The 24,487-nt window shown below is 53.4% G+C and overlaps 1 protein-coding gene across 1 annotated transcript in view; it reads right to left on the bottom strand.

The window, feature by feature from the left end:
* Positions 1-233: 233 nt before the first annotated feature.
* Positions 234-24,487, bottom strand: part of LOC130402607 (trinucleotide repeat-containing gene 6A protein-like) — a 36,907-nt gene continuing 12,653 nt past the window's right edge. The window contains exons 4-27 of the mRNA XM_056606838.1: positions 20,451-20,792; positions 19,747-19,794; positions 16,403-18,265; positions 16,047-16,236; positions 15,843-15,937; positions 15,360-15,734; positions 14,211-14,372; positions 13,110-13,280; positions 11,234-11,488; positions 10,693-10,853; positions 10,274-10,351; positions 9,693-9,863; positions 7,537-7,647; positions 7,011-7,148; positions 6,505-6,651; positions 6,124-6,295; positions 5,892-6,020; positions 5,120-5,290; positions 4,592-4,732; positions 3,496-3,603; positions 2,771-3,016; positions 1,545-1,630; positions 1,293-1,432; positions 234-714 (exon numbers count right to left, since the gene is read on the bottom strand). Coding sequence (XP_056462813.1) covers positions 366-714; positions 1,293-1,432; positions 1,545-1,630; positions 2,771-3,016; positions 3,496-3,603; positions 4,592-4,732; positions 5,120-5,290; positions 5,892-6,020; positions 6,124-6,295; positions 6,505-6,651; positions 7,011-7,148; positions 7,537-7,647; positions 9,693-9,863; positions 10,274-10,351; positions 10,693-10,853; positions 11,234-11,488; positions 13,110-13,280; positions 14,211-14,372; positions 15,360-15,734; positions 15,843-15,937; positions 16,047-16,236; positions 16,403-18,265; positions 19,747-19,792 — 5,505 coding nt within the window. The 5' untranslated portion in view covers positions 19,793-19,794; positions 20,451-20,792 and the 3' untranslated portion in view covers positions 234-365. The remainder of the gene's footprint in view (positions 715-1,292; positions 1,433-1,544; positions 1,631-2,770; positions 3,017-3,495; positions 3,604-4,591; positions 4,733-5,119; positions 5,291-5,891; positions 6,021-6,123; positions 6,296-6,504; positions 6,652-7,010; positions 7,149-7,536; positions 7,648-9,692; positions 9,864-10,273; positions 10,352-10,692; positions 10,854-11,233; positions 11,489-13,109; positions 13,281-14,210; positions 14,373-15,359; positions 15,735-15,842; positions 15,938-16,046; positions 16,237-16,402; positions 18,266-19,746; positions 19,795-20,450; positions 20,793-24,487) is intronic.

Genomic DNA, 24,487 nt, shown 5'->3' with positions numbered 1-24,487 from the left:
TAACATAATAATGCGATCGATTTAAGCTTTTTTTTCAGTATGAAAGAGCACTCACTACCTGGAAGCGAATATCCATCCGTTCACATTATAGAATTGGCCTGCATGATTCAAGTATTCTGACTGATATGTTTTTGGGCTAAAACAAAGTGGACATATGTGCAGAGAGAGAGAAAAGGTAACTTTGTTTTCCACAGGGGAGGCCCTGTTGGTTTGTATTATCTTGTTAGTGAGAGTCCAACTAGTGCCATTGTTTTTTAACTACCTTTTTTTTTTTTTAAGATTTTCAAAAAAAGAAATAATTCTACGCGTGATTAAAGGATTTCTTTACTGACCCCGAGCCGACGCCTGTGTGATTGACAGGCAGCTCACATGGAGTCCCCGCCCCCTGCCAGGTGATCCACCGGGAGGAAGGAGCTGATTGGTGAAGGGCTGCTTATCCTCCCACCCTCGTTGCCACTCGGAGCGCCCCATAGGCTAGTGGAATAGTTGGGCCCGCCCCAGAGGGTGGAGCTGTGGAGGTCACTGCCATTCCATTGGTTGGGCTCCAGAGAGCGGCTGGGGAAGGGGTGGGACTGATCCATTCTGCTCTGAGACGAGCCGATGGTCTGCCAGCCCGAGGAGGGGGCGGCCAGAGACTGCCCTTGTGCAAAGAAACGACTGATTTCCTCCTCACTGCCGAAGTCGGCCAGAATCGTAGTGTTCCCCAGAACACACCTAGAGAGAGGAAGCAGAGTGAGTGAGACGCGGTCCCTGAGGCGAAGTGACTTCTACATTGGTGGAAAAACATTTCTCTGTGCTGCCGTCCGACTATTGAACCTCTTTCCGAAAAACGCATTGTCCAAATAGAGACCGTACCATTATCCACCCAGGGAGGGGGGGGGTGTACTGCGGTACACGGCTGCATGGTTCAGCCCAGCCAAGTAATCTAAAGGTTACAACTGAGCACGGTAGACTGCAAGAAGTATTGTGCATTAAAGCCGCGTCACAAATATTTGAGCCAATTTCTTAACTGATGGACAACGTGCAACAGGAATTATTATCACGCCCCAATTTAAATATTTTAACTATAGTAGAGATGGACTTGACATAGCCCCACACTGCACGGTCGTGGCCAGTAGTCTTCCAATCCAAAGTGGATCGGCCCAGCGCCTAAAGTCTAACGCGTTGGAGCCTTTATGCTCCGGCCGACGACACAGAAGGAAGGGGCTCTGTGCCCTGAGAGCACCACGGTGATGAGCGTTGCTTCGGGCTGCTAAGCTAAGGCAGTGGCAGTGAACGGTGAGTGTCCCTACATGTGCAGGCTCTTCTGCGCCTTGGCGGCCTCGTCCATGGAGCTGTAGCAGACCACGGCGTTGCCGTGGGGCAGGTTGAGGTGGAATGTGATCAGGGGGCCGTGTTGCATGCACAGGGTGCGCAGGGTGGAACCGTCGATCTGAAGAACACACACACACACACACACACACAGGGGTTAACCAAAGCAAAGGGAACAGGGCTGAGAGCGCGGTGAGGCGCGGTCAGGGGCTGGGACCTCAGCGTGCACCCACCTGAGGAGTGAGATTCTTGAGGACAAGCCATTGAGTTCTTCCTGAGCTGCTGCCGCCGCCGCCGCCGCCATCACCCCAGCTGGAACCTGGAGCCACCGTGTGAAGACACAAGTTAACCCTCTGCCTGGGAGCCCTGGGTGCATCCATATAGGACACTTATCAACACCTTACCATGCTCCCTCAAACCCTAGATGCATCCAAAGAGGTTAATCCATGTAGGACACTTAACCGACCCCTTGTCCTGCTCCCTTGAGCCCTAGGTTCCTCTATATAGGACACTGAACCGACCCCTTGTCCTGCCCCCTTTAGCCCTAGGTTCCTCTATATAGGACACTTAATCGACCCCTTGTCCAGGTTAATCCCTGTAGGACACTTAACCGACCCCTTGTCCTGCCCCCTTTAGCCCTAGGTTCCTCTATATTGGACACTGAACCACCCCCTTGTCCTGCCCCCTTTAGCCCTAGGTTCCTCTATATAGGACACTGAACCGACCCCTTGTCCTGCCCCCTTTAGGCCTAGGTTCCTCTATATAGGACACTGAACCAACCCCTTGTCCTGCTCCCTTTAGCCCTAGGTTCCTCTATATAGGACACTGAACCGACCCCTTGTCCTGCCCCCTTTAGCCCTAGGTTCCTCTATATAGGACACTGAACCAACCCCTTGTCCTGCTCCCTTTAGCCCTAGGTTCCTCTATATAGGACACTGAACCACCCCCTTGTCCTGCCCCCTTTAGCCCTAGGTTCCTCTATATAGGACACTGAACCACCCCCTTGTCCTGCCCCCTTTAGCCCTAGGTTCCTCTATATAGGACACTGAACCACCCCCTTGTCCTGCCCCCTTTAGCCCTAGGTTCATCTATATAGGACACTGAACCACCCCCTTGTCCTGCCCCCTTTAGCCCTAGGTTCATCTATATAGGACACTGAACCGACCCCTTGTCCTGCCCCCTTTAGCCCTAGGTTCCTCTATATAGGACACTGAACCGACCCCTTGTCCTGCCCCCTTTAGCCCTAGGTTCCTCTATATAGGACACTGAACCAACCCCTTGTCCTGCCCCCTTTAGCCCTAGGTTCCTCTATATAGGACACTGAACCGACCCCTTGTCCTGCCCCCTTTAGCCCTAGGTTCCTCTATATAGGACACTGAACCGACCCCTTGTCCTGCCCCCTTTAGCCCTAGGTTCCTCTATATAGGCCGTTGTCTCTCAGTGGACGCGGCGGTCTTACCGGGGGTGAACCTGGACTCGTTGGCGCCCCAGCCCCCGAGCCTCAGGGACGAGCTGTCCCATGCCGAGGAGCCGGAGCCGGGCTTCTGCCCCGTGAGGCCGGGCGGGGGCCGGGAGGGCGGCGCCACCGACAGGCCCTTGGAGGGCAGAGGGACCTTCCACAGCTCGTGGGCCAGGGAAGAGTTGGACACAGAGCCTCCGCCGCCGCCGCCGCTGCCCGGGGACCACTTGGACTCGCCTGGTCTGGCTGCAGGGGGGGGGGGAACGCACGGCACTGAGCGGAGTCTCAGCCTAGCCCTCTCTGGTGTGCACCAGGAAGGGGTCGACCTGGCAGCTCTGAGTGCTTACAAAACGTGGTTCTATGAACATCCTTTTGGTACCGACGGCCATGTGGTGTTGTTTCTCTTTCTTCTAAACTAATGTACCTATCGTCAGTCGCTTAAGGTTAAAGCGTCTGCCAAATGCCCCCCCTAGTAAATGTACGGCGCCAACAGAGAATATATTGTAATGTTCTTTTACCTCGAAGATCTGTGCAATCCATTTTGGGATAATTTAGTCAAAATGTGTAGTAGAATACCCTGGATTTACAGTTATACAATTTTTTAACTAAGAACTACAACTCTTACAAGCTCCCCAAAGACGGCTTCCTATTGGCTACGGACACTACCCACAATGCACTCTGCCGTACACCACCAAAGCGTGCTCAGGGAGGGAGCCCGGTCCTACCTGAAGTGCTTTGTGCTGTACTGGTGAGGGAACCGATATGGCTGGAGGCACGAATGGAGGACCAGGCACTGTTAGAAGGCATCGTGGTGTTGAGTGATGAGGATGGCCCTGGACGACAAAGAGACGCTCTGGTTAGACAGGCTCTCCATGAGAGGCTCACCCAGTACCACTGAGGCTCACCCAGTACCACTGAGGCTCACCCAGTACCACTGAGACTCACCCAGTACCACTGAGGCTCACCCAGTACCACTGAGGCTCACCCAGTACCACTGAGGCTCACCCAGTACCACTGAGGCTCACCCAGTACCACTGAGGCTCACCCAGTACCACTGAGGCTCACCCAGTACCACTGAGACTCACCCAGTACCACTGAGGCTCACCCAGTACCACTGAGACTCACCCAGTACCACCGAGGCTCACCCAGTACCACTGAGGCTCACCCAGTACCACTGAGGCTCACCCAGTACCACTGAGGCTCACCCAGTACCACTGAGGCTCACCCAGTACCACTGAGACTCACCCAGTACCACTGAGACTCACCCAGTACCACTGAGACTCACCCAGTACCAGTGAGACTCACCCAGTACCACTGAGGCTCACCCAGTACCACTGAGACTCACCCAGTACCACTGAGACTCACCCAGTACCACTGAGACTCACCCAGTACCAGTGAGACTCACCCAGTACCACTGAGGCTCACCCAGTACCACTGAGACTCACCCAGTACCACTGAGACTCACCCAGTACCACTGAGACTCACCCAGTACCACTGAGACTCACCCAGTACCACTGAGACTCACCCAGTACCACCGAGACTCACCCAGTACCACCGAGACTCACCCAGTACCACTGAGTGAGACACACCAGTACCACTGAGGCTCACCCAGTACCACTGAGACTCACCCAGTACCACTGAGACTCACCCAGTACCACTGAGACTCACCCAGTACCACCGAGGCTCACCCAGTACCACTGAGACTCACCCAGTACCACTGAGGCTCACCCAGTACCACCGAGGCTCACCCAGTACCACTGAGTGAGACACACCAGTACCACTGTGTTGAGGGGATGAACGCGTGTTTGTGGCGGGGCCTACCGTTGTTCCTGTCCCTGAGGTGGTCTGTGTCACGGACGGTGTTGATGGAGAGGTTGTTGATGACACTACCGGGGGTCACGTAGGGGTCGGTCTCGGGGTCGATGTTGGGGTAACCTTTCCAGGGCTCCCCGGGCCGGAACTCTGGACGAACACACACGCAGACGGATGAGTTCATCGTTGCTTGAGGAAGAGGACATTTTGTCTGCTTGGTTTTCGTAAAATAGTCTTTTATTTGTGCATGCGTCATAAAAAACGATGTTGCCACAGAACTAACTTTAGCTCTGTCTGATAATTTGTGTTTATTTGGAAAAGAACGGTCCAAATGTCAAACGTGGGTAATGCCTGGTTACGACCAGAAAGGAACGGCCTTTCTATTGAAGTCCCAAGAGGACTACAGCGCGTGACATCAATGATCCATTGAGGCATCACACCCATCCTAAACTAATCCCCTGTTGACCATTATTAAAGTCCTAGTTTAGATTCTTGTGGACTTGGTTGGCCGTCTATCCTACATCCATGCTGCCTCACCTGGGGGCCAGGTGACCGTGTTTCCGTGGGGAGGGGGAGAATTGGCACGGGGTGGCCAGCCGTCGCCCACCGAGCCCATTGATTGGCCGGGAGGAGTCAGTGGGGAGGGGCCAGAAGACAGGAAATCGTAGAAGGATGATTCATCCAGACGCAGCCCAGACGACATAGCACCTGTGGTTGAGGAGATACACACAGAGTTTAGCAGGGATATCTTACAAACAACCGTGTACAGAACCCTTCTGCTGGTCAATATCACAAGTATCTGGTGGGAGTGGCTTAAAGTGGAGGCTGAAGAAAAATAGCCTCAAACACGCAATCATTATCCTTTTTTGTTTCCATCTATATCAGAAAATGTCTACTAATGAAAACTGAAAGCCATGGTTGATTCCCGTGGACGGTCCGATATCCTCCCAGCTATAAAGTCATTATGTTTACAGCATTATGGAGTTAGTAGACCGAGGTCGAGTCTTGGCTCAGCCTCAGGAACAACACCGTTATCAAGTTCAGACACACAACATAACCACATCAACCTGATTACTTTGTGTATCTGGTCAATGTTTACACCCCAAGTTAGTCCCATAAAACAGTATCTTTATCTAGATTCACGGCGGCTATGGTGACCTGTAGCGACGCCCAGCTCTCTGAATCAGACTAATCTTAACCTCAACCGTAAATAAACACTTAATATGGCAATGAGATTTACAAGTTAATATCCTGCCCTCAAACGTGTCAAAACGTATTGCGAATAAAAAGACTTTGCGAGGTTGCGTACCAGGTTTGCTGTTCTGCTCCAGAGGGTCAGTGGCCCACAGTTTCTTCATCCTAGACTGGGGGGGCTCCTTGTAGCCCCCTCCTCCAGTGCCGCCAATGTCCAGGGATACATTCAGGTTGGGGTTCAAGGCTGCAGGGGGGGGGGGGGGGGGGGCGAAAAAGACAACGGTTGAGAACCCCTTCTCCCCGACGCGTTGGGCTAGTCCCCGTTCCCAGTCGTCCGTGCGTCTCACCTAAAGGGAAGTTGTTTAAGGAGCCCAAAGCGACCGAGTCCTTCTGCAGCTCCGGGGCGTTGTGGGACAGGTAGTTGTCCAGGTAGGGCTTGTGGGCCGCGGCCTGTTTGAGCAGAACAGGGTCCAGGTGGCGGGGGGGCTGCATCATCTGGGATGAACCAATCGGACGAGTCTGAGGGAGGGCGGCAACAACAACAACAACAACAGTCAGGGTCACATTCAAATGTTCCATGAAACATTGACTAGCGGAAGATCGAATTCAACAACTAAAAACAGTCCCGGAGCCGTGATGCTGAAACGGAGCCGGGCTGAAGGGACGTGGGCTCTGTTCCACGCAGACATACGATGCCGACGGCAGCGGGAGAGGATGCATACCTGTACCTGTTCAGCATGCCGTCCCATGGACATATTCCTCTGGCTCTGAGCTTTCTGCTGCTGCTGCTGCTGTTGTTGCTGCTGCTGTTGTTGTTGCTGTTGCTGCTGCTGCTGTTGTTGTTGTTGCTGCTGCTGCTGCTGCAGGAGGAAGCGCTGTGCAGGGAAAGGGTAGAATGAGGGGTCATTGCTCCACCTATCACTGAGTCACCAGTTTTCCTTTGGCACGATGAAGGGGGACCATTGTTTGAAAGACAGACGCACAACTGTAGTTTCAAAAGACTCCTTTATAGCGGCCACAGGGCTTGGGGGCCAGTCGCGAAGGAGAACGTTGTGCCCGAGCTATCTTGATGAGGGCAAACACTCGAGGTGTTCTTTCCACCACTGATCAATGATCTTTCAGAAAGGATGAGCCTCCACTCAACGTCCGTTCGTCGTCCTACGTCATCAATTGTCCCACCGTTTAAAATCGCACAACACGGCTATACGAGTGCAGTCGCCACGGGGTCCTTTACCTGCAACTGGCCGATCTGGTTGAGCTGGGAGAGCTGGTTGAGCTGGGACAGCTGGTTGAGCACGGCCATCTGCTGGGGTCCTAGCAGGGGGTTCAGGGCTCCGGTCCCCCCTGGGTACTTCAACAGGGAGGGTGGAACCTGGGGAGAATCGTACAGATCACACTTTAAAGCAGGATTTAGGATTTCATTCACGTTGAGGGGCCTTTGCTGACGCATTTATCAGACAGCGACTCACAACCATTCAGTCACCCGTTCACACGCCGACGGCGGAGTCGACCGCGCAGGGCGACAGCCGGCTCGTCGGGAGCAGTCAGGGCGAGGCGTCTCGCTCAGGGACGCCTCGGCGCTCTGCTAGGAGGAGCCGGGGATCGAACCGGCAACCTTCCGGTTTCCAGCCGACCCGCTCTACCTCCTGAGCTCCTGCCGAACGAGGAAGAGGTGTTTCCGCCTCACCTCGTCCTCGTTCCATACCTGTGGGGGACGGTGTGTGTGGGGGCGGAGGGAGGGAGGGAGGGGGGAGTGTCACCTGAGAGGGGAGGATGGGTGGAGGCACTTGGTTACGGAGGTTGGTTTGGGGAGGGAGCTGGGGCCCGCGGCCCTGGGCTAGGTTGCTGCCGCCTAGCATGGGGTTAACATTCTGGGGAGGGAAGAGGAGCAGGGGTCAGGATCCACTGAGACACACACACACAGACACACACTGTGGGCCCAAGGGGCCCGCGTGCCCACAGCCCATACAGGAGGGTCAGGCTCACCGTCACCATGGTAACACTTTGATGGAGATGACATCAGATAGAAGCATTGATGAGAACTTTGAGAGAGCTTTATATTGTTGATAGGCAGGCATTTATGAGATATCTGTGGATAAAGGTGTGGATGTGTGTGTGTGTGTGTGTCTGTGTCTGTGTCTGTGTCTGTGTCTGTGTCTGTGTCTGTGTGTGTGTGTGTGTGTGTGTGTGTGTGTGTGTGTGTGTGTGTGTGTAAACTTTGTCTGAACTCCTTTACAGGGAACGTTTCACTCACTCGCGCACTCAGGAAAGGAGAAACGGATAATAACAGACTAGTAACCCCAGGGTGGATAACACACATCCACCCCCGGTTTATCCCGACATACGACCCCAGGCTTTGGTTTACCAGCAAGCTGCGGCTACATATCTTTGGGCAGCAAATGAGTCGGAAAGTCTGTGTTACAATAACAAAAAGCCCGATAACATCTGGGCTCCCTTCCCGCATAACGATCAATGTCACAACATTTGTTTTTGCAAGTTGTTTTTTTTTTTTTTATGAAAGAGGTTTTCCAACATTCCCATTCGAGGTTCATACTGCAAATTTACAAAAATAAACCTCACAGGGCAATACCACGTTCCCGGCTCCTTCTCTACACTACACATGCATGCATGCCCAGAAAGGTGAAAGCCGATTGGCTGTGCACAGCTTTCGCTGCGATTGGAGGAGAACATCTCACGGGCGGAGTTATGATAGACGGAGGGGGGGAAATGACAGCTGCAGAGGCGGAAGAGAAGACACAGATGGCCAGGGGCACAGAGGGACGGCCAGCCAGCAGAGCCAAATCGAAATCATGAAGAATAGGAAATGTAGGTGAAGAACGAATAAAAGAAAAAAAATGTGGTTGATGAGAGAGAAAAGGGGAAGTCAGTCTTTAGCACAGTGGAGAGGGTAAGATGAAAAGCAGAAGCTGGTTGCCAAGACAACACGTTAGCACCAAACGAAAGGAGAGTCAACATGGCCCAGAATAGCATAAAAGATTACAGGCTATCGATAATGACAGCACAGACACTTGTGCATGCGTGTCTGGGTCATCTTTATGTCGATATGCAACGTTCTAAGCCGTAGCCACATGGCAAATAGGTCAAGTGCAGTATAAGGGCCTACCACTGTGGGGCAGCACAGGCCTGAGAATACAAATCGGCAGAACATGGCGTCATAGCCAACAGGAGCCAGTTAGGCCATTCCAAGCCCTTGTGACGCGTCAGCAAACAACTGTGAAGCTAGCCCGACGACATCGCGATGCCAGTGTGAAAACCGATAGTCAGCTCCCCTACTCACTATTCTAAAGCGGTCTCAAACGAGGAGTCGTCGTCAGCCTGGAGCATCGAGCTCTGGGCAGAGGAGCCAACCCGATGAACATACCACCAAGCACGAGGTGCACGTGTCCTCCAAGAGGTTTTATTCAAGTGTTTTGGTGGCGCTATGAACCCCCTCACTGCAGCCTAGGGCTGGGATAAACGATTACTTTTTAAACGATTAATCTAGCGATTATTCTTTCGACGCATCGATTAATCTAACGATTCCTTTGTTCAGTCCGATTCGATTGTCTCCCCATTAATTGACTAATAGCAATTTATACATGTTGATTTACATATCTGAATGAAAAAAACATGAATTCCTTAACATTGCATTACATTGTTTATTGGTGCTAGAATGGAAAGCCATCTCCATTTACCAAACACGACATATCACAGAATCGTTTCCCTTTACATTAAAGAATTCCCATACTTTAGAGGAACGAGTGCGTGGCGCCATCTTTGTTTTGGGTTTTTTCGAAATCAACGCACATTTTTCGCGTCAACGTAATTTATGCGTCGACGACGTCATCGATGACGTCGACGCGTTGTCCCGGCCTCACTGCAGCCCACAGCCCACTGCCCCCCTCCCCGGGCCTACCTTGTCGTAGTACGGGCCCCGGTCGATGGGGGGGTCCTTATGGAGCTGGTGGCGGGGGCCGTGGCCCTTGCCCATCATGCCGTTGTAGTCGCCCATGGGGCCCATGTCCATGCGCTTGTCCTGCCCCATGCCCCCGCCGCCCGGCTTCATGGAGTCGTCAGGAGAGTCTCTCTGGAGAGGGGAGGGGGGGGGGGGAGACACGACACAGCCACAAACATCAGGGTCAGATCACGCCGTGAACCGACCTACCCGTGCCTCGTGGAGCTGTGACATGTCCTTTATGATAGCACGTGCACAGCACAGCTAAACAACACGTTCATTTAACAAACGATATTGAATAAAGCAATCAAAGCTTTGTATACGTTATGTACAAATATTCTGCGTTTTAGTCTGACAAACTACAAAACGATGATATCTACAGTATAATATCCATTTTATTATACGTCAAATAATATCAGGAATTGCCGAACAACAGAAGTTAAGAGAGCAGTCTAAAAATAGTCCCTTTCCTCTCTCAACTGGTGAGTCGATTTCGATGGAAGCGAAGGGGGTTGATTTTTAAATAGCCCTGGGCGACTCACGGGAAAGTTCATGTTGTTGAACTGGTTGGTGAAGGGTTTCATCCACGGCTCGTCCTGCTTGCTCACCGACTTGTGCATCTGGAAGGACAGCACACCCGATTCAAACCTCCATCAGCGTTAAACCAAAACACATCCGATCCAGTACCCACATCTAAGCTAGAGGGGGACCTTCACTCACGACTACTTTCTAACATAAGACGGTATCACTTCAGACACTTGTGGTGAATGAACCATCAAGACTGTTGTTTCAGTAGGTTTGTTAGTACACAGTGCTTACGAATAGAGAAATTGCGTTGAATTGATTGAGGGTTATAAATGTGTGATTGAGCAGTGTGCCTCGAGGGCCAGCCAAGCGCCTGGTGGGTGATCGAAGGGCTCCTCCACACGGTGGACCCTGAAGGAGGGGCCGCGGTGCGTACCTTGTTGGGGCCCTTCTGCTTGTAGTTCCAGGTGTTGTGGTCGTGGGAGCGGCTGTCCTGCTGGCCGCCCGTGTTGCTCCACATGCCGATCTCCACCTCCTCCTCCTGGTCCCAGCTGGAGGACTGGTCGTCTCCTCCCCACGTCTCCATGGGCTTCACGCCTAGCACCGCACAGAGGGGGGGGGGGGGGAAGAGAGTGAGCGTGGGGCATCGGGCAGCGGGCCAAACCAATGCAGCACTACAAAATACGGTTTACAATCTGGATCCAAGTCGAGCGGTGACAATCAGCGACACAACGACCCAGCGTGCTTTGATGGAACCGGGAGTGTGTTATCTGTTTGACGGCCGTCTGGAACCTGTGCCTAGTGCCATGGATCCAGTCCACGGTGTTGGGGAGGAAGGCAGGATGATTCCATCCTTCCTTAGCTTTTTTTTATTTTTTATTCAGCCTGTGCAAATTTCCCGAGCCAAGCAGCGGCCTCTTGATCTAAGCGGTGGAGGGGGGGCTAGACCTCCTTCCGGTCTTTGGCGTGGGGCCTACCTGTCTTCTGCTGCTGCTGGCCGCCGCCCCCCCAGCCTGGGCCAGGCTCTCTGCCGCTGGGCTGGTCCCGCGCGTGCTCCTCCCCCCAGGTGGGGGCGCCACCGCCGCCACCGCCGCCGCCGCCGTTCTTGCCGACGCCGCTGTCCACGGGCTTACCCCAGGCCGATGTGCCGTTGTCCACGGACACAGAGGGCGCTGGGGCGGGGGTCTCCCCCCACGAGGGGGGCTCCTTGTGCGCGGGGTACTCGCCCCAGCCTGGAGACGGAGAGAAGCGTGGGAGACGTTAAGGAAGGTCTAACCTGTATTATATACAGTCTGTGGTGAGTCAGTCTAACCTGTATTAGGCCAGTCTAACCTGTATTAGATACAGTCTATGTTGAGTCAGTCTAACCTGTATTAAGTCAGTTTAACCTGTATTAAGTACAGTCATATAACTTAACACCCGTACTTAACGGAGCTCCACTGACCTCATTTCTTTACCTGACCTAACTGATAAAGAGCTGGTGGGGAAACCCTTTTGAACAGCGATATTTAATAATATTGCAGTAATATCCATTGGGAACATTTGGAAACGCCAGAGGTATCCGGGTTAATTACATTTGAGCTAGGCTATCGTTTAGGGCCGAGCACTTTGTGCTGCAGCCCGACGGCTTCGCATGGAGGCCCTGGCTCACACACAGCGCTCGACACTGGAAACTCATATGGTTGATCACACCTTTACTTCCCCTCTTTAGACCACTGAATCCCAGTGTAAGTAACGGTTAAATATATGCCAATATATTTCTAAATCAATCCAAATAAATACTTTCCCCCGCTGTTGAGACGTGATCCTTTTAATACCGCTCCACAGAAGAGGTGTGCTGCTATAAATGTCACTTTCAGTTTGCCGTCGCAGCGTTACGGCTGGGCGGTCTTTACTCTGAAACCGGCCGAATGCGGAGGAACTCAGCCCACCTGTGACAGACACTAATCGGTGGCGAACTCGCTTACTTCAACCTCAACCACAATGCAACGGCAAAGACGTTGTGTTGGACTTTTTATATGACCCGATTCAAAACTTATATTTTAACATCATAAAAATGTATTCCTAAGATGTCGGACAAAGTTAGAAAGAGCAGTTATTTGTTTTGGTATTGAATAATACCGTTAGTATTTCTAAAGACCCTTGTATATTGTGATAACTTCCAAGCCTAATGAAGACTCATGCTTTAAGATGATCTATTTTAGAGTTTCACAAGTAAAATAGACTTGAACACAAGCAGAGCAAAAGGGAATGCTTTGGAGATGGGGACACCCTGGGATGGTGGCCGACCCACCGGAGGAGAGGGGAGGAACAGGAGTGGAGGACGCCACGCATGTGGAACCGGACCGACCCAGCCCGGCATTCGGCTGAGCGGGCTGAAACGGGTAATGGACACGGCACTGACGGAGACGAGGCCCTCCTGGTGTTATTCGTCGGTCCTCGCCGCCTTGCGCATTGTGCCGCTCTGAGCGTGAACGTCGGGATTGGCGACAACAATGGAAAGGGGAACGGGAACGCGGCTTTTGAAATATGAGAGCAATGGTTCAGCTTCGAACTGCTGACAGGAAAGGATTACTGGCTCCAGTTATTTAGATTAAAGTTGGTGAACAAATGGTGCCCGTGCAGCCGTCTACTTTATACGATTCCATGTGGACATTTTATAAACAAAGATTTTACGTATATAATTAAATAACAATGGAAGACTCAAATAAGATTGGCCCACATCTTTATACTGAGTAGGCCACAATGGGGGGGTTGGAGGGCATGTGTGTTTGGACACAGTGTGTGTGTGTGTTTGGACACAGTGTGTGTGCGCGCGCGCGCGTGCGTGCGTGTGTGTGTGTGTGTGCCTACCAGCACTAGAGGTCTTTTCCGGGGCTTGAGTCTGCATCGGCTGAGGGGCATGGATCGGCCCCTGTGATTGGTGCAGCTGGTGTCCTGGGGGCGGGCCATGAGACATGGGCTCTTGCTCTGATTGGCTGTTCTTGTTCCACGTGTTTGAAGGTCCACCTGCGTTGTATTTGCCTAGATAAAACGGTTCAAGGGTCAAGTTTATTCATGCAGAAAAGGCACAACACGACTCAATAGCAAGCACGAGGAGGCATCTGAACCTGTAGCAGAAGTTTTAGTAAAATGTAAAAAAAAAAATGCCCGCACTAAAAATACATCTTTGTTTAATACAGACATTTGATTAAAGGAGAACTTTAATGTTTTTCAACCTGGACCCCATATCAGATATTAACGTCTGAAAGGGGCTTGTTTTTGACACAAACAGGCTCGGATAATTGTCTGACATTACGGAAAGGATCCCCAGAGAGAAGTACAACTCTGTCCTTCACCTTTCCCTTGATCCTGGTCTGTTTGTTATTGTGTCCTATGAAGCCCTCTCTCAAGGGTACGGCTTGAGAGGAAGTCTTGTTGTTGATTTGTTGCAGGCAAAGTCCCTATTGTCATTATCATGTCAATGGTCCTTTACCCTAATCTTTAGATAACGCCAAGCTTTCTGTAGGCCAACACAACCCCCCCCCCCCCCTCCACCCTCCCTCCGTCTATCTCCCTCCCCCTCCCCCTCCGTTCTCAACAACTCAACTCTCGTGAGACTTCTCCTTGAGTGAGACTTGGTTGGACACAAACCATTAACCAATAGACAGCAAAAGGTAGAAAAAGGTATATTTCTCTGATGCATGAATAAGATCACAGTGCATCACGCTGTAAACTTGATCACTCACAGACACGTGTCCACATTAGTCCCTTGCAGAGGTTGATAGTAACAAAGCGAAATACTTTGTCATTGTACTTCAATACAGTTTTTAGGTATCTGTACTTTACCTGAACACTTCCTACTCTTCCCCCTACCTTTTGACACCAATGTCTCGCACCTGCGCCTGCCCAAAGTTTTGACACATGGCCCGTGCATCAGAGGACCCAGTGGGCCGGGGGGGTTCGACCTCTCACCTGGGTTCCTCCCTGGCTCCCCCCAGGCAGCGGTGCCGTCGTCTATCTCCATCCTGCGTCGGATGGACTCCGGGGAGGGCTCCTCCCAGCCGGACCCAGAGGTCGCCACCGGCTCCTCCTTCTCCCTCTGGCAGCCCGCGGGTATGGGACCTCCCATCCAGCCTGCAGCACACAGGTCACAGGTCAGAGGGCAGAGGGCAGAGGGCAGCCTGCGTCTCATAGGACCAGCATTACCACGTGACTCCTGTTTTCTGAATCATCAGCTCCTCAGTTAAACGGTGAGACCTAAGGTCCTTTTGCATTGATCGGGATCGTTGGTTAAAAGATAATGATCCTTATTAATCTTGATGGCAGTCGGTACAAGCCAGCGTCTACTTGCACTGCGGTACGTGAATATAGACTGCTTATGGTAACATAACAATGCTAGAGATCCCTTTAAGATCCCAACTTTCTCAGAAAGAGTGATAGAATACTTTAGTATTCAAACAGGGAAACCTCAAAAGTACGTCTCCAAATTATGGCTGCAATGAGAACGATCTAAACGTATCATAATCCCCTCTGCCTGATGTAAGAGGACCTTTACGAGGTGTGTTCAACGACACCTTAGTTTATATTCCCAAATGAATCTTATCTTATGTCAGCGGTGCGTCTACTTAACAGGCAAGAGGGGGTCAGTAGAGCGGCATTAAGTATTGATGCGCAAACCTTTTAGACAAACCGCCAAAGCCCCAAGGTATGCCTATCTAACACAAATGGAAGCAGTCTCTGCACGCATTAACCAACGAACGTCTGAACGACGGGGGTCAGTCAATCAGAGCACCGATCGACGCACCGATCGACCCCCCCCCCCCCCCCCCAAAAGAAAAACTCTTCGGATCTGCACGAACCACACAGGTCCCCAAAATGTATGATAAAAAAGCGCGCCGTTTGCATGTCTGGGTAACCATAGCAACGCCGGTAAACAAACCTTGCGAAGCCCAATCCAGGTCTTACCGAAGGCATTTAATAGTCAAAATATTATTAATAAATATTAGAATATATTCAAATATTAATATTAATAAACAAAGAACTTCTAACATGATTTTTGGGCCAAAGTCAAAGCCCTAGTCTGCACCAATGCTGACATCAATAAGATAAAGGATGCATCACCTGTGGGCTTGGTGGGGCCCTGGCCTCCTCTGGCCACGGGCTCGGGGCCCTTGCCCCACTCGTTGGAGGGGTTGGAGGTCTTGGGAGGCGGTTCGCCCCAGCTCTGGTTCCCGTGGTGGTGCTTCTGCGGCTCTCCCCAGCCCTGGCCCCTACCCTGAGGGGCGGGCTTGGGGCCGGTGGGGTCTCCCCAGCTGTTGGAGCCCTGGTTGTGGTTGCCCTGGTCTTGCGTGTTGGCCCCGCTGCTCCCGGTCCACGTGTTCCCGCCGCCGCCGCCGCCGGTGTTGGCGTTGGCGTTGGCGCGGCTAGGGTCACTCCAGCAGCCGGAGCCCGAGCGGTCGCTGTCGCCGTCCCAGGCCCCGCCGCCGCCGCCGCCGCCGCCGCCGCCGCCGCCGCCGCCGCCGCCACCGCCGCCTCCCTTCTGGGCGTCTCCCCAGTGGTTGTTGCTCCCTCCCCGGTAGGAGGAGGAGGAGGAGTCGCCTCCACCCCCGTTGCCCCAGCCCTCGCCTCCACCTCCGCCTCCGCCCCCCCAGCCCTGCTGCTGCCGGGGCTGCTTGGGCGCGTTGGTCCAGGTGTTGGACCTGAAACAGGACCCAGAGGCGTGAGGAACACAGCGGGAGACACGGGCGTGGTATGAGAGAGAGCGCGCTGCCAAAGGGCAGACCCCTCCGCGGAGGGCTGGTGAGTCACCTGTCGTCCCGGTTGGGGTTGTTGCTCCAGGTGTTGCCGCTGCCCCCTTTGTAGCTCGAGGCGTCGTCCCGCCCGCCGTGGCCGCCGCTCCCTCCGCCCTTGTTGTTGTCCCAGCCGGGGTTGGGCCTGGGTTCTCCCCAGCCCGGGCCCCCCTTGTCTGGGCCCGAGTTCCCGGGTCCCTCCCTCCAACCTGGAAGGAAACAAGTCGAACGTGGATAAGCAAGGAGTGAATAAAGACTAGAAGGGAATATATATATTATGGGATGGATACAGACACAGACAACGAGTGAGACAGCCATCTGATGTTAGGGCTTCAGTTACGTGACCCCAAACAGAAACCCCCAGAGTGTGCCTACCTCCGGAGCTGGTCTGGGAGGGGCCCGCTGGCTGCCCCCCGGCCCACCCGGACCCCCCGCCGCCGGGCTTCCTGTCCTCCCCTCGGGGGCCGGGCGGCGGGTGGCTGGCGGGGGAGTTGACGTCCCACGTGGTGTTCTGGCGCACGGGCGTCTGGCCCCAGCCGGTGTTGGACAGCACCCGGGGGTCCACGTCGGCGCGGGCCGGTGGGGGCGGCGGGGCGGCGGCCGGAGGGGGGGGCCTCCGCCGGTTGGGGCCCCGGGGCTGGCCGTCCTTGTCGCTGCCGGAGCGGCCCCCGGAGCTCTCGCCGCTGCCCTCGCTGCCGCCGGAGCGGCCCCAGGCGCCGGGGGCCGGGGCCGCAGGGGGGCCCCCGGCGCCCACGCCCAGGGCGTCGTCCTCCAGGCTCTTCCAGCCGTTGTTGGAGGAGCTGGCCTTGCGGACGCCGGCGTCGGCGGCGGCGGCGTGGTTGTTCCCGGGGGGCATGGCGCCCCACTCCCCGTTGGTCGTCTTGTTGTGGGAGCCGGAGGAGGTGGAGGAGGACGAGGACGAGGAAGAGGCGCCGCCGCCCCAGGGCCGGGGGCCCTGTCCCGCCGGGCCGGGCGCCGGACTGGAGGCGCTCCCCCAGGGCATGCCGCTCGGGACGGGGGCGGGGCTGCTGCCGGGCCCCTGCTCCCAGCGGGGGGCCCCGGCGTGGTGGTAACTCTTGTGAGCGGCGGGAGGCCCGGCCTGGTGTTGGGGGTTCACAGTGTCCGGGCCGGCGGGACCTTTGTCGCCCGGGTGGGTGGGGGCGCCCCAGGGCGTACCGAAGGCCCCGGGACCCCGCGCCGTTTCTCCGTGGGGGGCCGGGGTCGGGGGGCCGTTGGGGAGCGGACCCCCGGCGCCCCCCGGGGCCGAGCCCCAGGGCCCGTCGCCGGTAGAGTTTGGTAGACTAGAGGTTCCTGTTGCGTTAGTAGTCGTGGTCGTAGTAGTATTCAACATCATAGTGTTATTTGGTCCGTTGGATTCAGTGTGAGGGTGGGGGGGCTGCTGGCCATCACTGCCGCCGCCCGTCGCCGTACCGCGACCCTGCCCCTCGTCCATCGGGCCGCAGGCTCCTTGAGCTGGCATGTCGCCCCATCCGTCGTGGGGAGGCGCGGCGCCTGATTTGGAGGCCGCGCCCGGGGCCTGGGGCGGCCGCTGGCCCGGGCACGGCGCCGGGTTCGGGGTCGGGCTGCGGGACCAGGCACCGTGGTTGGCGAGGGGGTTCAAAGTGCTGGGGTTCAGGCCGCCGCCGTCGGAAGGGTTCCCGGCGGGCTGCGCCCCCCACACGCTGCTCCCGACGAGCCTGTTGCCCTGGCCGCCGCCGACGGCGTTGTTGCTGCCGACGCCGGCCATGGAGTAGTGGGAGGAGGGGCCGCACGGGTTGTTGTTGTTGTTTCCGTTGTGGGCGCCGCCCGAGGTCTGCCTGCTGTTGGCGTTGCCGTCGCCGTTGACCAGCGCGCTCGCCGCGGCGGTGGTCACGGAGGAGGGGGCGGCGGCGGCGGAGGAGGACGACGCGGCGGAGGCGTTGGCCAGTGACATCATGGCCGCCGTCGTCGTGGAGACGGCGGCGAGGTTCCTCTCGGAGCCCAGCGGGGAGCTAGAGTCGGCGTCCATGCATTCCGACGCCAGCTCGGGGTCCGACCCCGAGCCGCAGCCCGAGGAGGAGGAGGAGGAGGAGGAGGAGGGCCAGACGGACGAGTTGGTGGAGGAGAGGTTGCTGGGCTTGTCGGCGCTGCCCTCCACTAGGACCGCGTCCCAGTTGCTGTTGCCGTCGCCGCCGCAGGGAGAGCCAGTCGACCAGGGGGACGGCTCATACTGAGAGTCCAGGCCGGGGTGCTCCAGACCTGGGCAAGAGGGGGGGGGGGCGGACGCGTGGTTAAGGAAGGAGACGGCGACGACGACAGAATGGGCTTCAGATGAAGCCAAAATTTGAGACAGATTCAAGCGACAATTTTTTCTAAAGTAATTGACAAATGTCAAATGATAGTTTACTGTAAGTTTTTGTACTTTTACTTAAATTCCTACAAGATACATCCATCAATATAACATCAATTCAACTTTTTCCCCCATTGTATATTAAACACCGGCAATCGAGTGCATATAGACAAGAACTGTCCTTTGTCTGGCTGAAACATTCAATGATTAACATCTCCCCATACGGCAGACCGACAGCCCACGTCGCCCGGCGGCGGGCAGAGGGACTACACGACGAGGCGTCGCTCTGCCGCCTAGCGAGCGGCCTCTCTTGATCTACGGCCCTGCGGAGGCCTGGCTCCGGCACAGAGGCAGCTGCCACCATTTTGTCACCTCAGCTGGACCGGAGAGCCTGCCAAGAGCACGGCCAGCGGCCAAGGGCGTGGGGGGGGGGGGGCCGTCGAGTGGATAAAGACGAGGAAAAGGAGGAGGAAGAGACACGAGAGGCAGCCCCCCTGGAGACCACACTGAGCCTCATTCAGACCTGCCCGTGTGGGTCAACCAAGAGTGTGGATCGGGTCTGTTAAACAGTGCGTGAAGCGAGGCCTCCAAATCCAAACATTGCTCCAGCCCTTGCACGCACGTTGCATTTAAATAACAATGAAACGCCTTGTAAATGATTTATTAAGCAAATATTGATTGGAGAGATGAGTAGAAGGAGCCACCGAAGTGAGTGACAAACTTAAGCCTGCGTTATCAGACGCTGCCTTCCATCGTTATATATGACTTTTCAAGGAGTGCCAGCTGTCATTTATATTTACCATGCATGCTACTTTTCTTATCAACTTAATCAGAACAGACGGGAAGGATTTCAGCGGATCCCTTAAGGTTAGTTAAATTAACTGCTACTGTGGACATGCAACACACACACACACACAGACACACACACGATGGCTGCCAACCCCTAGCTTGCTGCCAGGTTCACCCCAGTCGCTCTTTCACACCAACAGTCAACTCAATCGCTCCCTCGCTATCAGCGTCTCTGCCCCCTGTGGGACTGCATATGTCACATTGACACGCTGCGTCGGAAAGAACATTTAGCCAAGGACGACCTGCTACGGAGCCAGAGACACACACACACACACACACACAGGGCCGCCAACGTTTAGACCTTTTTTTGCAATCATCCTTCAGTACGACAACAACTCAATACTCTACTGTACCATGTTCGACATTTGGCAAAGTCACCGGCTTGCTCTACGGATACGGATCGCAGGGTAGCTCGTTGTGCTCGGGGGGCGAACAGGGTTTGGAAGTGGGGTTGGTATCAGGAAAGGAGGAATAGGAAGCAGTGCAGGGCAGAAGTGTTAAAGAATGACCGGTGAAAGGGAGAAAGGGGTTGTGCAGTCACCTGTTTGATTAGGGGAGTGGCTGACGGAGTCCCGAATGGGAGCCATGTCTGGAAACAGAGGGAGAGAAAGAGAGATGTCAGATAGACAGACAGAGGGGGGCTTTGGCTACAGCCAGACTCAGGGTGTTATAAACAGATCCAACTTTTAATTGGTTACCATGCAAAATACACAATGTGCCAAATGTCCCAAACCCGAGTATGAGCAGATACATATGCAGAGCGTACATCCAGTTATTGAACCGACTGTTTCCGTGTCAACGAGTATGTGATTAACTTAAGACTCATGACCTGGCCTGGCAAACGCACGATCATTAATGACAGATTTCATTTACAACAATGTAAAAAATATCTACTCATAATACATTACATTATATTTGGATTAGGGCACGGAAACCAGAAGTCTGAACATAGCAAAGAGCAGGGTAAGACATTGTGAGGAAAAGGAGCGGGGGGCAAACATAAGTAAAAGGGGGGGGGGGGGGGGGGGCAAAGGGAGGGAGGTTATTGAAATCTGGCAGGCAAATGGAAGAAAAGATGAGTCACAGTAAGGAGAAGCACAGAAGGGACTTTCATTGGTTATTCAATACATGCGGTTTAATTTTCATGGCATTTTTTAAGTGGTTTTGGCTAAAAGTAGTCGCAACTTGGCTCACGGTTTCCAAATTAGTTTCAAAACAGTGTACATTCGCGACGGCCCGGCTTACTTTTAAGAGCGGCTTGCTCCCGTGTCGGCGCGAGGGCGCCCCCTGGCGGCTGGGAGGAGAACGGACCTCTCGTTCCCAGGGCGACGGGGTTGGGTCAGAAGGGTCACAGCTCAAGAGGGTCGGCCTCAGGGGTCGGAGAAGAGGGGGCGGCGCTTGTCGGAGCAGGCAGCGAGCTGAGCAGGCCCTCTTGGCATCGCTGAGGAATTGTTGTTTTGAGTGTGTGCGCACGCGTGTGTGTGTGTGAGTGTTTGTGAGACCTTGAATGTGTGTTAAGTGTGTGCGCAGAGTGGTGGGTGTGTCGGCGGGAGTTGGGACTCTGCCTGGACTTGATATGATCTGGCACTGGGGGAGAGGAGAGGGAGGGAGGGAGAGAACGGGGGGGAAAGTTAGATTGTTTCGCCGGTTATCGGGTCACGGCCACAGTTCGTAGGGCCTTTGACAAACAGCACAACGGTTCAAGAAACACTTTGTCAGTCAGCTGGGCTTGTGTGAATACAACACGTTGACAACTTCCCACTGCTTAACACATGAGACGCATTACCTTTTTCTTATAAAAAATGTTATCTATCGCTTATTTCAGTAATTGCAGGAATGATGAGACTATATACAATTTCATTAATTGTCCTTCAATGCACACTCAGGATTTTTGCCATTTCTGGGTTGTTTTGTCTTTAAAGTTGAATGCACTTTCCATAAACCACTTATTTTTCTTCATCAACTGTCAAGTGAATGAATGGAAATTCTTCTTATCAGTCAGAATAGGAGTGATCTGGGGTAGGTTTTTTCCGTTGTGAGTTGGGGTCGTGTGCATTTGAATGTAGCAGTGCGCCAACTAATACCAACTAAAAAATAACGAAGACAAAAACAGTTCCCTGTCCTAACACACCGAGCCCTGCAGGACATTCTGACGGCTAGGTCCTGTCGCTTCCCGATGCTGTTCCTACACATCCCGTCTGCCAGTTTTCCCATTCTTCCCAGACCCCACTGTCAATACAGCTTGTATTAACACGTCGAGCCAAAACGGTGCAGAAAAGCAGCAGCAGCAGGAGGAATGACCGCACGCATTTCCTCTTCGGGGGGGGGGGGGGGAGCGAGTGTTCCCTCTTCAGTGAATGAGTACATGTTCAACTCGCCTGGGGCGCACTGGTACAACACTGAGCCTCTGCCAGGACGCCTGTTTGAGTGTGTACCCGACGGTAGATTACACCGAGACAAGGACGAGGAAGAGGGATCAGAGACAGATTGGCATTCCTCACCATACCTCACGCCTGAGGTTTACTAGTGCGTGGAGTGTCGAGTAGATTAGCGATACTCAAGCCTCTTGTGTAACATTGCCCTGGGACTGCCCTGCGATGCCATGGCAACAAATACAGCTTATGGAAAGGGGCGATACGTGGAGGCGAGTGCGTAAGAGTTGGTGTGTGAGGATGAGGATAAGAGGGTTGACAAGCAGGCCGACGCTGTTGAGTGATATTAAGCTAGTGTGTTGGAAAGGGAGTCGGTCGAAGTGTGTGTTCGTTTACCTTTTTAGGGAGCGGGTTAGATAGCAGCGCTGGCTGGCTCGCTCTGGCCGCAGCAGTGATACACAGATCTATTTTTATACCGCTCGTTCAAACAGCTAGCTCTCTGTTTACCGCCACCCCCCCCCGGATAATAGAGCAAACAAACCAGGGCAAACACAAATGTATATAGTGTGCAGAACCAAGCGCTGTATCTCAGCCGGGCGGTAAGGGCTAGCAGCCACTGGCATTCCTATTTAACATGAAATCGTGTCAAGACTAGAATGAAAACTTCGGAATAGTCAGAATTTTCTGATGAGAAAAAAAATAAATATCAGAAGAACTAAAAGTATAAAACTGAATCCATTCGATTCGTTCTCTTTGCAGTTGCACTGCGCCCCGCGCCGCTACGCAGAGATTGCTTCCTTCCTTCCGTGGGACTCTGACACGACCCTCCCGTCAAGCTCCGAGACTTCTGACTGCAGAGTCCTGCTAACAGTGAGGCGGCTGGCTGTCCTTATAAGGGAGCGCAGCTCCACACATTACAAACAACACTAAACCAGAACGCGACATGGCGAGAGCCGGCGTTAACAGAGAGACGTTAGTTCCCCCCCTCCCACTCGGTGGCCTACCGGGCGTCGGGTGTGTTAGGAATATGCAAATGTCCTGTATGGGGGGAAGCAAGGATTCCTTTCCATTGCTCTCACTCTCCCCTGCATGTTTGCTGCCTCGCGCGCTGTGTGTGTGTGTGTGTGTGTGTGTGTGTGTGTGTGTGTGTGTGTGTGTGTGTGTGTGTGTGTGTGTGTGTGTGTGTGTGTGTGTGTGTGTGTGTGTGTGTGTGTGTGTGTGTGTGTGTGTGTGTGTGTGTGTGTGTGTGTGTTCTAATGCGTGTGTGCGTGCGAGAGCGCCTGTTTAGTTCAGCACACGGTACAAGCTGTTCCTTCAGATCAGTCCTGCGAGGAAGGCTTTTATCGGCGCTCCTGCGACTTGGCCGTTTCCCAGCTACTGGTCTCCACTTACAGAAGGGGGGAGGGGGAAACGACGGAGGGGAAAGGGCCAGCGACTGGATCAGTTCCATAGGCAGAGGCATTCAAATATATACGGGCCGTTATAAATCACATTTTAAGTGGAAAGAGTAAGAGGTGTACAGTATCTATACGTCCATCCAGAGGGGGACAGTAGATTATAATAAGGGTCACACAGAGACAGAACTACCGGTAGGGAGAGTATTCCTGTGCCGTCATGCAGCAGGGGATGGGAAAGGAATGCAGTTTTGACCCACACCTACAGAGAGGTCATTTTCGAGAAGGCGCGAGCACAGGAATCCTGCACGTTGAGCGCAAGCCTTGGACTCCACGCCAAACCCGACTGAGGTCACCGACCGAAAATAAATTTATGACTCATTAAATAAGGTCACACCCAGAAACACAATGGCCGACAAAACACAACTGAATGAGCCCATAAAGGTTTGAGGGAAAAATAAAGTCTACACCTACCCTGTTACTGATATGAAGGGCCGACACACTTTAGGCCTATAAAAACACATCCGTGAGTTGATAAAAAAGGTTTCGGATGATTGCATCCAGACCAATAAACTTCTGACCTGCATACTATCACAAAATAGATAGCCATGGTGCTATGTGCACTCTGTAATTATTTATTTAAAGCGCTGACTGTGTGACAGAATCAACGATGGTTTCTTTTGGCTCGGTCATCTATTTATGACCTATAAAAACAGCGTTTGGGAAACTGGGAGGCATCTCATCGGCCTGTATGGATTTCAATAAGATTGCCAACATGTTAAAAAGACTTTACAGATTCTTAGTGAAGAGCATTTAGCCTTAAAGTAGCTTGCCACGATTGTAAACAACAACAGTAGCATAAAAACTATTGTTTAAATAAAGACCAAGTGCTATCGCTTTTATTTACACTGTGGCAAGGCCAAGCTTATGCTAAATGCTTTTCAGCAGAATGGTTACAACAAAGTCATTTTGACAAATAATATCGGTAACTGGGTGATACAGAGCAGTTATTATTAGCGGAGCACTGATTGTCATAGTGACATCAACACAACAAATTCCTTTGAGGCCTGTCGAAACAGGGCTCCATCCAAAAATGTGGCTGCTCACTCCAAACAGACTAGCGTAAGTACATGATATTCCCCTCTATCGTCGGTTATTGCCGCTACTGGACAGAAGAATTGCATGTTGAAATAGGTGCCGAGAAAGACCTGTTCACATAGGCTATAACACAAGGGATCAAAGCCAAGGGCTACGAAGGGTTGGTAGCAAATTAATCATTAGTCAAAATACTATTCAAGCAGCAGACCTCCCATAAAAACAGGTCGGTTGTCTAAACACGATATGGGCCAAACATCAAACTTAAGGGGTCGACTGGAAACATTCCAGGAAAATACATATTCAAGGCAACAAGTGTGAACGTGAGATTATGATTCTGTGTGACCCCAGCACGAATTTGTGGAGTTATGAGATAAGCATGGATGGTCACATGGTCTCTTGAGTCCCACTTTACCTGACC

Source organism: Gadus chalcogrammus, chromosome 2 (assembly GCF_026213295.1).
Source record: "Gadus chalcogrammus isolate NIFS_2021 chromosome 2, NIFS_Gcha_1.0, whole genome shotgun sequence".
Classification (NCBI taxonomy): Eukaryota; Metazoa; Chordata; class Actinopteri; order Gadiformes; family Gadidae; genus Gadus; species Gadus chalcogrammus.
This window is presented reverse-complemented; position numbering and strand designations above follow the sequence as displayed.